This window comes from Paramisgurnus dabryanus, chromosome 7, assembly GCF_030506205.2.
Source record: "Paramisgurnus dabryanus chromosome 7, PD_genome_1.1, whole genome shotgun sequence".
Lineage (NCBI taxonomy): Eukaryota > Metazoa > Chordata > Actinopteri > Cypriniformes > Cobitidae > Paramisgurnus > Paramisgurnus dabryanus.
In genome coordinates, this window is record NC_133343.1 from 11337188 (window position 1) to 11350738 (window position 13551).

At 44.7% G+C, this 13551-nt stretch overlaps 1 protein-coding gene across 6 annotated transcripts in view; it reads right to left on the reverse strand.

The window, feature by feature from the left end:
• Positions 1-13551, reverse strand: part of unc80 (unc-80 homolog (C. elegans)) — an 88701-nt gene that overhangs the window by 5687 nt on the left and 69463 nt on the right. For all 6 annotated transcript variants that reach the window (XM_073815380.1, XM_065240007.2, XM_065240006.2 and 3 more), the window contains 7 exons: positions 13011-13134; positions 12084-12209; positions 11832-11955; positions 10948-11154; positions 10666-10850; positions 7075-7240; positions 6807-6986 (listed from right to left, as the gene is read on the reverse strand). In XM_073815380.1, coding sequence (XP_073671481.1) covers positions 6807-6986; positions 7075-7240; positions 10666-10850; positions 10948-11154; positions 11832-11955; positions 12084-12209; positions 13011-13134 — 1112 coding nt within the window. The remainder of the gene's footprint in view (positions 1-6806; positions 6987-7074; positions 7241-10665; positions 10851-10947; positions 11155-11831; positions 11956-12083; positions 12210-13010; positions 13135-13551) is intronic.

The window sequence follows — 13551 nt, forward strand, 5'->3', positions numbered from 1 at the left end:
CATGGCAGCTTCAGCTGGCCAGTTTAATGAATATGAGCCAGAGGTACTTCCACAGATGGGAGCCTCCCAACCTTCTGCGGCCGGCTCCCGTTCTTCAACCCATAGCTCTACTGGTGGTGTTGAGGACTGCCCTATGGGAGCCATCATTCGTATGGCTCTTGCTCGTCTCCAGTTGGACGTCCCGCAAACTCAGCCGGCCCCGGCCAGTGCTTTTTTCAGGCGTGTCCCAGCCTCCGTCAGCTTTACTGCGCCCCCATCGGAGGAGTATTTGAGGGAGTTGCAGGCATGTTGGAGGGATTCTAAGGCCCTCTCTCATGCAACGTCCGATGGCCGGACCCTGGCAGCCATGCAGGACGCACAGAAGTTCGGATTGGACCGCATGCCAGCAGTTGAGCCGACAATAGCGGCTCTTATCATCTCACCTGATGAGGCTTTGAGGCCGGACGCTAGGTGCCCTCGTCCCCAGTGCCGGGTTACAGATGACCTGCTCTGTAAGGCCTATGATGCAGCGGCTCGCATGGGACGCATCGGTAACTCCATGTCCCACCTGATGCTCGCTTTGTCAACTTCCCTGCAGGAGACTGAGTTGGATGCCTCTGTCCACAGCTTTAGCGATGCTTCACTACAAGCATTCGCATTGATGTCTAGGGAATTGGGGCGGTTGATGTCTACTCTTGTGCAGGCTCGCCGCCAGGTATGGTTGGCACAATCTCCTCTCACTGAGGCCTGTAGGAGAACCCTCCGCAGTGTTCCGGTGGAACCAGGGGAGCTGTTTGGTTCCGCAGCTCTGGAAGCGCTTGAGCGCACGGTCCAAGCCGGACGGACTCGACAGCAGCTGTCCGGGCTTCAGAGAAGCGTTCCGCCTCCTAGCAGGCCTAGAGGTCCTCCAGCTGTCCCACAGCGCAGCTCTCGTCCACAGGCTCACCCCAGGGGCTACCTAAGGTCTCTGCGCCCACGTCCACAGCCTGCTCAGCAGCAGGCACCGACCTTTCGGGTGCCTGACCGGCTGCCCTCAGGACAACCTCAGTCCTTTCCAACCCGTCGTGCCTCTGGAACCTTTAGAGGCCGGGGACCCCGGCACTGAAGCCCGGGGGTCGGCCGTCGGCTGTTTTTCCCAGCAGCAGCTCAGCTATTGGGCTGCCTCCACCAGGGACCCATGGGTGCTCTCAACCTTAACCCACGGGTACAAACTTCAGTTCCGACGCCGGCCCCCAGCCCATGGCCGGGTCAAGATGACCATCATAAACGACCCGGCAAAAGCCCAAGCCCTCACCCAGGAGTTGTCCGCCCTCCTGGACAAGGATGCCATCGAGCCAGTAGATCCCCTATCGCACCCCGGGGGGTTCTACTCAACTTACTTTCTGGTAGCAAAGAAAGATGGCGGACTCCGTCCTATCCTCGACCTGAGGGGTCTCAACAGGTTCCTGAAGGTTCTGAGGTTCCACATGCTGACCACTGCAGAGGTTCTACGTACAATTGCCAAAGGAGAGTGGTTTACGTCAGTAGACCTGAAGGATGCCTACTTCCACATCCCTATAGCTCCACACCATCGGCAGTTTCTGCGGTTTGCCTTTCAAGGGCGCCATTTCCAGTTCCGAGTGCTCCCATTCGGTCTCTCCCTCTCCCCTCGGGTGTTCACCAGGTGTGTGACGGCAGCCCTTTCGCACCTGCAGTCGCGGGGCATGAAGATTCTCCCATATCTGGACGACTGGCTCATCTGTGCGCCATCCCAGTCTCAAGTGGCACTGGACACGTCGTGTCTTCTCTCCCATGTGGCCCGCCTGGGCCTCCGGGTGAATTTTACAAAGAGTTGCCTGGTTCCATCGCAGGGCACGCTTTTTCTCGGTATGACTCTAGATGCAATCTCCATGAAGGCTCGCCCATCACCACAGCGGGTGGACGACATCCTCCACCTCCTCCTCCTGTTTCGGGAGGGCAGGCAGTTACGCTATGTGGAGTTTTTGCGCCTCCTAGGGAAGCTGACGGCTGCCGCTACTGTGATTCCTCTAGGACTGCTGTCGCTGCGTCCCCTCCAGAGGTGGTTGCACGGCTTTCATCTAGATGTCCAGTGGCACCGACACAGGAAACTCAAGGTGTCACGTCGTTGCCTTCTTGCTCTGGCCCCATGGAGAGTAAGGTCATTTCTCCTGCAGGGCATGCCCTTGGGTTCCATTGCATCTCGTCGGGAAATCCTCACAACAGATGCTTCTCTCTTGGGGTGGGGTGCTGTGTGGCAGAATCAAACAACTCAGGGGCTGTGGTCTGTCCGGGAGCGCTCACAGCACATCAATGTTCTGGAACTGCGGGCTGTGCACAGGGCATTGCAGGCCTTTCTTCCCTTCCTGGGAGGCCGGCATGTGCTTGTGCGATCAGACAATGTCTCAACTGTGTCTCACATAAACCACCAAGGAGGCACCAGGTCTGCACCGCTGCTGCAGGCGTCCCAGGACCTCCTGCTGTGGGCAGGGCCACACCTGTCCAGCCTGAGGGCGATGTATTTGCCTGGGGAGCAGAATCAGGCGGCAGACTTACTCTCCCGTTGCAAGCCTCCGCCGGGGGAGTGGCGGCTTCATCCGGATGTGGTCCTCAACATCTGGGACATCTTCGGCAGGGCAGGGGCGGATCTCTTTGCCTCAGAGGAATCGACCCATTGCCCCCTCTGGTTCTCCTGGACGGAGAAGAGCAGCCCTCTGGGCCAGGATGCTCTCGCACACGATTGGCCAGAGGGTCTCCTCTATGCTTTTCCACCAATCCCTCTGATTCTTCCAACACTGCAGAGAGTCCTCCAGCAGGGTCACAGGCTACTGTTGGTAGCCCCCTTCTGGCCGGGAAGAACATGGTTTCCACTGTTGTACAGTCTCTGCAACGGTTCACCGTGGCGCCTCCCAGACAGGAGGGATCTCCTGTCTCAGTTACAGGGCCGAATCTGGCATCCCGATCCTCATCGCCTGCAGCTGTGGGTCTGGTCACTGCAGGGCCCGACCCGCTGCTGACTGAGTGTTCAGATGGCGTCTGCAATACCATATTGAATGCAAGGGCGCCTTCTACCCGGGCGCAGTATGAGAACAGGTGGCAGCTGTTTACTACATGGTGCTCAGACAGGGATGTGGACCCTGTGCACTGTTCAGTTCCAAAGATTCTAGAGTTCCTCCAGTCACTCTTGGATGGCGGCCGGTCCCCGGCTACCTTGAGGGTATATGTGGCAGCTATTTCCTCTCGACATGCTCGGGTGGACAACGACACTGTGGGGTGTCACAGATTGGTGTCTCTTTTTCTGAAGGGTGCATGGCGGTTACGCCCCCCACGAGCACAGCGCGCCCCAGCCTGGGATCTGCACCTGGTGCTCGATTCTCTATGCTCGCCTCCCTTTGAACCCCTGGCTCAGGCAGAGCTGAAGTGGGTCTCTATTAAGACTGCCTTTCTCCTTGCTATCACGTCAGCGAAGCGTGTTGGGGAACTTCATGCGCTCTCTGTGAGTAACTCATGTTTGCGGTGGAACTCCGATGGCTCAGGGGTTACCCTGTGGCCGAATACAGCTTTTCTTCCGAAGGTTTTGTCATCATCCAACCTTAACCAACCTATCCACCTGGCGCAATTTACTCCCCCAGAAGGGGAGGATAGATTACAGCGGCTGTGTCCCGTACAGGCTCTCAAAACCTACGTGGTCGCGACTGCGAGTATAAGGCAGTCAGACCAGCTCTTCCTCTGCTATGGTGGTCCTAGAAGGGGCTGTGCTCTCTCCAAACAGCGGTTGTCTCATTGGGTGGTGGATGTAATCACCCAGGCATATAAACGAGGTGGTCACCCCCTGCCATCCGGGGTGAGGTGCCACTCTACCAGGGCGGTCTCAACTTCATGGGCGGCCCTGCGCGGCGTGCCCCTGGAGCGCATCTGTGAGGCGGCATCATGGGCATCCCCAAGTACCTTCTCCAGGTTCTACCGGGTGAATGTCGCCACCCCCATCCACTGGAGGTGGTCCTGTTGCCGGACTCTGTGCTCTCCTCTCAATAAGGTATGTGCTAAATTCCTCGTGACTTTTTTGGTATGTGTCATCCAGTGCTTAAGCACCGCCTCTGGCGGTCAGTAGGGATGAAATAGAACGAGAGTTACGTATGTAACTACGGTTCTATGAATCCCGGATGACCGCCAGAGCGTTCTGTCACTCAGAATCACTGTGTACTCGCGAGAAGATTCTGTAGGAACAGATCCTCTGATGTCACCGGAAGTTATAGACTCTCCGTAGGCATCAGGGGTCACGGGTGACTTTGTTGGTATAAACACTCGACCTGCGCATGCGCGAGATGGATCATTCAGTGCTTAAGCACCGCCTCTGGCGGTCATCCGGGATTCATAGAACCGTAGTTACATACGTAACTCTCGTTACCATGCTGCAGTAAATATTATGTAAGGAATAATTGACGACAGGCCGTGAATTAGTCGAAAATAATGCACACCCAAAGTGGTAATGCAGCACGACGCGAAGCATAGTGAATTTTTAGTCAATTATTCCGCTTATACCACAGTTTCCGCAAACTTTGCTCTGTAGGTTATTTTTTAGACATTTGACAGGTTGGTGCGTTTTACACAAAAATAATCAACACCAGTGGAACATTTCTTAACCAATCAGAATAAAGCATTCACCAGGCATGTGGTATAAGACATGTTATTTCATGCAAGGTCACACTAAATCATTTTGGATTTCATTTACCAAGGCTTTACATGATCTTTTGTCAGTGCTGTTACATATCACTAGTTAAAGGAACAGTATGTAAGAAATTTATATCAATTAATCATAAAATGGCCCTGATATGTCACTAGACATTAAGAAATCATTATCTTTTCAAACACTTAAATCACTGACAACAGTGGTCTGGCCAGGATATTGTCATTTAAAGAGTGGATGTTTATGTTGTCATGTTGTGTATTGGCCACCAGTTGTGTGATTGCAGTACCAGTTTTAGCCACAAGTTTTGTGATTGCAATACCAGTTTTGGCCACAATCCTACATACTGTTTCTTTAAAGGGATAGTTCACCCAAAAATGAAATTTTTGTTATTATTTACTCATATCGTTCAAATTCTCTATGGCATAAAAACGCATTATAGTTTAGTTAGTAATTTACCAACACCATCTGTATACAATTATACAGCATGAGTCTCATGAAATTTTTCTTTTTATACATTTTTGTGTACTTTTATATATTGTTATCAGAGAACCATAACAAATGTGTTTTTTATCTCATGTTTGGCTCTAAAGAACAAAGAAATCCAGGGCCGTGCCCCCCCAAACAGGTTGTTGTGCCCCCTACACAGTTTTTTATTTATTTAATACATATATCAAGAATAATAAAAATAAATTAAACATTGAATGTTTTATGACTTTCAAAGCAACACTATGTAGTTTTTTTACCTTTAAATAATGTCTCTAAATTATTTCAGTGATAGAACAACTTTTAACTGGACAAATTGTACTGTTGATGCTACCTGAGCAACCTCCTAGCTGCTACAAGCACACTCTGAAAGTGGCGGTGGAGGGAAGAGCACACAGCCCCGCCCCTCCCCCTGCCTGCAGAAGAGTGTCTGATACCAGGCACTGTTGCGCTTTTCAACCACATGGGGGAGCTGTAAGTCATTTTTACATGGAAACTACATAGTGTTGCTTTAATGCAATCAAATGAGGATAATATAGTTGATAAATGTTTTTTTAAATTAAAATAGACCAGTTTCTCTGATTGGTTGTATTGTGGAGTCTCATGCGTCTTTACGTCTTTAGCATATTAATGTGACTTTATACTAGCAACGTGTTTTTCGCGGCATTTTATGGATCGTGTAAAATATGGATATTAGAACAATTAGAACGAACCAGCATCGCCTGCTCCATCTGACTTCATGCAAACACTGATTGGCTCAAACTCGGAGATTAGAGATCACGGTGGAATTTTCAAATCTACAGGACACTGTTTTAAGGAAGTTTAATGGTGCACACGCCACCGCCAGTTTTTTTTAAAGGTAAGTTAGCGTTGTTTTAATTTACGTAAGCCTAATGTGAAGTGTGGCTATAGACCGTTAACAGCATTGCGAAGTGATTATGGTAATACTAATTAGTTTGTGATCCGCTGCACTTTATACGGGAAATGAGTTGACAGTCTGTACCAGTTGTATGAGTGTGTGCTTGCACTGTATTTGTTGTTTTAATGCCTTGTTTTGCAAGTTATTGTTGCTAATTGCGTGCCCCCCGTTGGAAGCTGCGTGCCCCCCTGTTAGTTATGGGCTGACGCCAGCTTTGAAGAAACCCATTGTCTGATTAAAAAACACAAGGGTGAATAATAAAGACTAAATAGATTAAAGGCGGAGTGCACAATTTCTGAAAAACGCTTTGGAAAAGGGAGTCGGGCCGAGTCCCAAAACACAGTCAACAGTAAGGTGCGTGTCTACTAAACAACATCGTTGCCTGGGTTGCGTATGTCTGGGGCGGGTCTATCAAAAAAAGATCCAGATTCTATTGGGGTAGGGGCGTGTTTGTTTAGGTGATTTCAAATGTCAACATTGGCTTATAGAGATCATGGACCCTGCCTTCAAGGTAACCGTAACCAGTTACTACAATTTAAAATGTAATGAATTTCATAATTATATTATTTTTCAAGATGGGGTGACATTTTCTAGTTTATTTTTAAAAAATCACAGGATTTGCCACCACAGCTGTGGAATGAGCAAACACGCTTCTCACAAGCTTCCCTTCATTGACTTTTGAGTAAAGAATTCTGTATCCTAAAAGAAGAAAAAAAAAATAGGAAGAAACACACATACTTTCCTCCTCTTCCTCATCAGTACGGCTCAGCGTGTCCTGCGAGGGCTGGCGTGATGGTTGGCTCTCCTGTTCCCAAACAGTTCCTGTACCAGTGTTGGAGCGGGACATGGTGGCCAGACTCAATCTGTATGCAGAGGTGGAGGTGCCAACGGTACTGATGGACGTCTTGCCCTGGTATGCTTGAGAAAAAGAGGGACAGAGAGACGTAGGAGGAAAAAATCCCACTAGCTGTCAAATTAAATATCGCATGTTATAAGCAGTTCTCACCAGCTCCGCTGTGTACAGCCTCTTTCAGGATTTTAAGCTCGTTGTTGAACTCAGCAAACAAAGAGCTCTTGCAGAGGGAACGTGGGATGAAACGTCGCTCCAGCTGCTCTGCGATGTGGTGACGGGCCGTGATCTCCTCCTGGGACTCGGCTGGCTGGGTCAACAGCTGATACGCGAGAAAGAAAACAATCATCTAAAAATACTCTGTAGTGGGGTAACACATCTGCTGACAAAATATCTGTTTTCAACCAATACAACAAATAAAAATCATGCATTCCTAGCAAGGGCGTAGGAACCGGGGGGGATGGAGGGGACGTGTCCCCTCCAATATTGGAGACAGTCACATTTGTCCCCCCCAAAAAAATTATACTGCGGGGGAGAAAAATATTTGACTCGCATGCTTTTATTTTGAAAGCGCAACACAGTGTCTGGTCACCGGCCCGCTCCGCTCCTTCAACGGCTAGTGGGGTCTGAAGCTGGTGACAGGTCGTCAGAGGTTAAGATAACTGCATCAGTTTAAGTGATTTCTTTATCACGGGGAAGAAGAAGGGAATGTGAGTGTGTAATAATTTTGTACAGGAGGATAATTATATTTTCTGTCAAACGTTAGACCATGAATTAAAGTTCTCCATCGCACGACGGATTAACGTCAATTGCAAAATTCTTAAATTCACTTTTCATAAAGACGACTTGTATTCAAAGCCTGGAGTGGAGCCAAAGTAAGTTCTTTTCTTTAACGTTACTGTAAGCGTTCTGAAATCACTTCGCTCAGGATCCACTCCGGGTTTTCTGACTGTGTAAAGCTGAGGTAAAACTTTAAGCATGGACATACTTTTAATGCAGGAAGGCTCATATTGGAGGTCAGTGTAAAAGACAAATGGAGATTCACTTGGCTTAGCGAAATGGGGAAGCCTTTTATTTTGTGGGATTAAAAAATCAAACAGCCAACTGACCCAGGTACATGTCTTTGCATTGTATGTCTTGGGCAGTATTTTGGGGGTAATTGATTTGTCCCGTACATAATCACTCGCGTCCCGTTTTTTGACTGATACGCTGATCTAACCAGTGACTGATACAGTTTTGTTAAAGTTCATGTGGCGCCACAGAGGCAGATGGCATCCAAATCCTGTGAGAGCGATTCAAAAAAACATACAGAGGAGACTGCTATCGAAATACTTTGATGTCATCTGCCTGTCGGTTTCAGCACCGCTGTACGAAGTCAAACCAGCAGCAATGCTGATCACGACAACACATGAGAATGATCAGCTGTCATTCAATCACAGACCCCCTCAAGTGTACATTAAAGGGATGATATAATACGATTTCATATTTTCTTTTTTAAAGTGGGTTATTTAGCCGTTTCACCTCAATCTACTATGCTTCGAAAGCATTTCTAACTTTGCTTGGACATTTTCGTGCATGATTCACAGTCTGTAACTTACGTGTGTTTTAATAATCTTATTTGTTAAAGTATATGATGTTGACTCGAAACTACAGCTTACAGAATCTATGTAAGATGTTTTTTTTAGTTTGTCACACGTAGATTAATATGAAGGGGAAGTGTTTTGTTTAAAGGACTGTGTTAAAAGTAAAGCTGTAAATTAACAAACTATTAATAAACCTACCATATGTTGTAGGCATAAAAGTTATAAATTAGGAGATTAGCTATCATTCTGACAAATGGCTTAAATCAATGTATATTCACAGAAAACCATATATATATATATACCTCAGGAGACTTCAATATGGCATTAATGGCAAAAAATGCATCTCAAAATGCATCAGATTGATGGATTAAAATATGGAATTTTCAAAATTTTCTTGCGGGGGAGCATGCCCCCATACCCCCTAGAGGGGTATCCTTCTCACCATTTTCACCCCTAACCCATTTTCATGCCTGAATAAAGTATGTTGGTGAATGTTTTGCACTGTAGTTCATTTAACCCTTGTGTGGTGTTCGGGTCTGTGGGACCCGTTTTTAATGTTTACTAAAAGAAAAATTATGCAATTAATTGTTGTTTCAACCTCAGATTCATTGGCCTTGGCTCATTTTCTATAAAGAACATACAAATAAACAACTTGATAATGACTGTACACTGTACACCCCCCTACACATTTATATTACATATATGGTGTTCGGGTCCACTGGAAAATTTAATGTGCTATGTAACTTTACTCAGTTTTTCTCCTATCTGGGACTCCTGTGAGTGCATGAGTGTGTTTGTATATATGTCTGTACATAGGTGATGGATGCATGTCAGAGTTTTGTCCTTCTGCACTTGCTGTAGTAGCGCAAGGATACATGATGTTATATATCAAGCATGAACACTTGTCTGCCCCCCACTGTCCCAAACACTTTACCTTCTGTCTAACAGGAACCATTCTACATTTTCTCGTTATCTCCCTTACAAAAAATAAGAATGGTTGTATTATAGTAAAAGTGTAGTAATCATGGTAAATTGGTGTATTGATTACCATTTGTAAAACCATGGGTTTACCACAAAACCTATGTTGTGTGCACGCACGTGTTTGTGTGTGTATGAGTGCGTGAGAGAGAGAAAGTAAATAGAGAAAGTAAAATTTTATATCCAAGCATTTTCATCATTTTAGGGTTGTAGCCAATAGCAACACATTGTACTGCAGTGTGTGTGGACATAAGATGGACAGGAAAACACAGTATGTCTATAAAATGTAAGAAATGCATATGCAACACAACTACACAGTAAAAATCTTCTTCTTATGTGTTGTGTAGGCTTGCATGAACAGTTTATGTGTTCAATGTGGATGATGTGTTATGATACCGCATCTTTTCAGATGGGGCTTGTGCTATGTAAACTGACACAAATGTGTACAATTTCAAACTAAGTTCAAAGAATTAATCATCAAAGTGATGAAAAACTTATTTGAGATGAAAAAGTGATAAATACTTATTTAAGATAAACATGTTTTTCCCCAATATCTGGGGGAGAATAGAATTTTCTTCTCTTATTTCATATTATCACAAAAACGAATAGCACTTTAATCTATAAAAAGTCCTCTACTAGTGGTAAATGACAAATATTAACCATAAATTCTGTCTATATAACTTGCAATAAGGCTAAAGTAAACATCTGTAAACAGTTATACATAAGTATGACTGCATTGTTTTAAGATACGGATAATGCAGTGGGTCCACTAGACCCACAAACATTGTCTAAGTAACAGAAATATGAACACCACACGAGGGTTAAGACATATTTCTGTTCAAGCTATTAACGGATCTGTCAGGTTTCCGATATGTGTCCCCCCCAATGTTAAACTTATTCCTACGCCCCTGATTCCTAGTCGTGCATAGCCACATACATTTAGATTCAGTCATTTAGCAGACGCTTTTGTCCAAAGCGACATACAAGTGAGGTAAACAATAGAAGCAATTATAGCAACACAAGAACAGCAATACATAAGTGCACTGGAAATAGTCTCATCAAGTCCAACACAGTATACATAGCCAAGGGTTGGTTAGTAATTTTTTTTTTTTTAGAAAGATAGTAAGTCCTATATTAGGAAGTGAGGTAATGGCGGAAGAGAAAGGACACATAATGCACTGCCCACCTTGCACTGTATGAAAGGACGCAGCAGAATAAAGATAGGAATTCGTGTGCGCACTATGAAGTCGATGAAATCCCAGAAAGCAAGACCGCCAACTTTACGCAGGGCCATTTCCTTAACCTGCAGACTCAACTTGTACCAATGACTACCCAATTGTCTCTCAAAGCACACTAAGACCACCTTCAGAGCTACAAAGAGAGAGAGAGAAAGAAATGTAAAAAAAAATGTAAGCATGTGTAAAATGCAGAATTATATCACTCCATAGATCCTCTAGTGCTTTTGTACCAAGGTAAGCAGCCTGGCTGGTAGATTCAGCGAGTCCCTCTCTACGCAGATCTTTCCCAGTGTCTCCTGGGGTGGAGCAGTGGGCAGGAGAGGCATCCAGTACAAAGTTCTTACTGCGAGAGGTGCTGATGATGCGTGGAGGTAACAGGATGTTAATGACTGTCTGCAGAAGTAGAAATACCTCGGGTTGCTCCAGTTGAGAACTCTCTATAAACACAAAATATAACGATGACAGAGTGTTTTATCGAAAGACTAGCCATTCATGTGGTTAAAGGCATTGTATTTTTATAAAATGTCAAAAAACTGCCAACTCCCAGGTCCTGGCAGATCGCAAGCCAGAAAAAATGCGCACCCAGGAAAACCTGCTTAATAGAAAATCATTTCTACTTTGGGACCTTTTTTATAAATGTAGTTGAGTAAAAAGTATGATATTTGTTTTTAAAATTTGGTGAATTACAAGTCAAAAAATACCCAAGTACAGTACAGATACTCAAAAAGTGTAGCCTACTTAAGTACAGTACTTAAGTATATTTACTTTGTTACTATCCATCTTTGCCCGTGTATGACATCAAACTATTGCGAGAGTGACCATACTGTTTTCAAATAGCTATCACGATACATCGATGTAATGCCCTCAATGGCCGCAGTTTTGATTATGTATCGGAGGAGGGGTTATCAGGCACTGATAGGAACATGACCAATTACGGTACCAACATATCCTATGTAAACACATAATTATAGTAATAATTAATTGCAATAGGTGGCCACCAGCTTTGTACATACACATGGTTGACTGTGTACGTTAGCTAACATCTAAAACAAGAATTACCTCTGAAAAAACGTAAACATATTTAAATATTTTTTGTTTGACTCCTGTGGCTGACCTTTACTTCCTGAGCCCACAGTCAACACAAATGGAATCAAGAGGTTAAGCAGCATCCCCTCTCGTCTCTCCTGATTGGTGAAGGGGGAGATCACATGACTGAGTGGGAAGTCATCCTTTAAAGCCTAGAATTGGAAGATTAAGACATATGACTATGAGCGTAAGCAAAAATGATTTTTAAGGAACAATAAACCTGCATTTATATACTGTATTTTATCTAGAATGACCTATACATTTTTAATTGACAATATACCTGAATCTGCATGGCAACCAATCGCACAACTGCTGTACTGAATGGAAGAGGAGGGGACAGATATGGACTCAGATGCAACAATGGCAGTCCATCTGCCACACTTGAGGGTCCCACCACCCCCATCACCTAAACACACACATTATTTTACACTCTTAAAATTTTTACAGGTAAATGTGTTTTAGCAAAAACCAATTTTCTCAATTTACTTAATGTAATTTTGAGAGAAATATGAAAATATAGTAAATATTCAAAAACAATCTGGCATTACAAGGGTGTGTCTTTCAAACAATTTGGTAATTCATTAAGAAATATGAATATTCTTTAAAATTAAAAGCAGTTTGTCAGGCATACCCAGTGCTGTTTACGTGATCCAGGATAAAATATCTATGGATGGGCCCACTTATCCCCAAGCCCAATGAGAATACTATACAATAGAAGATCAATAGATTTTGGGCTCCCTTTTCACAGGACCAGGACATTGTTCCTCAGTATGCATCTTTACTTATGCTGCGTTCCAGGCAGGTTTTTAAACCACGACTCACGACCCTATGCGTTCCAGGCAGCCTGTAACTCGTGTTTTTACAACCTTCTACCGGTGAAAGTGCACTGGAACGGCAGTCAAACCCGTGACTTCCCACCCGTGAACTCGTACTAGATTGATGTACTCCCAGTTCAGAGTCGTGAGTCGTGGTTTTGAAGTCGTGAGTTACGGGTTACAGGTTGCCTGGAACGCAGCATTAATCTCAAAAGTAATATTTACATTTAAAAAATATTTTGTTACATTTAAGGACTATTGAAAAACGTGATTCGTACTGCTAAAAAACGTACTAATAATAAACTTACTTTCCATATCCACTTATCAGCAACCCATTTACTGTACACACACACAAACACATACAAAGTAAGTGGCAGGTGTTTAAGACTCACTAGGTTGACACAGACATTGATAAGAGATCGGAGGTGAGGGAGGAAGGAGATGATTGGCTGCCGATTGAGCGTCAAACAAATCCCTTCAATAAGACTGCTAGCTGCCTCCCACTCCACCTGTCGCCTGCCAAAACAACACACGGACATATTTATGTTACACACTCTTACAAAATAAATATTGAATAGGCATTGGAAAACATAACAGATGCATAGCACCTGGAGCTGAATTCCAGGTTATTTTGTGATAGCCTACCATCAGAGCTACTTTTTATAATTACCTTATTAAATGTATATGTGTTCTATTTTAAAGAGCACCTATTATGGGATACACGTTTTTAAACATCCTTTTGTGTGTAAGTGTGCATTAGTACATGCTAACGATATTCAAAAAGTACATACCTCAAAGAAAACGATGACGCGAGTTATCGTCTCTAACGTTCGAGGACTACAAAAAACACTCGGATTGTAGGCAACAGTTTACTTCCTGGGATTAGTGACGTAGATAAGACCAACATTATCATAGTTCAGCCCTCTCTGCTTT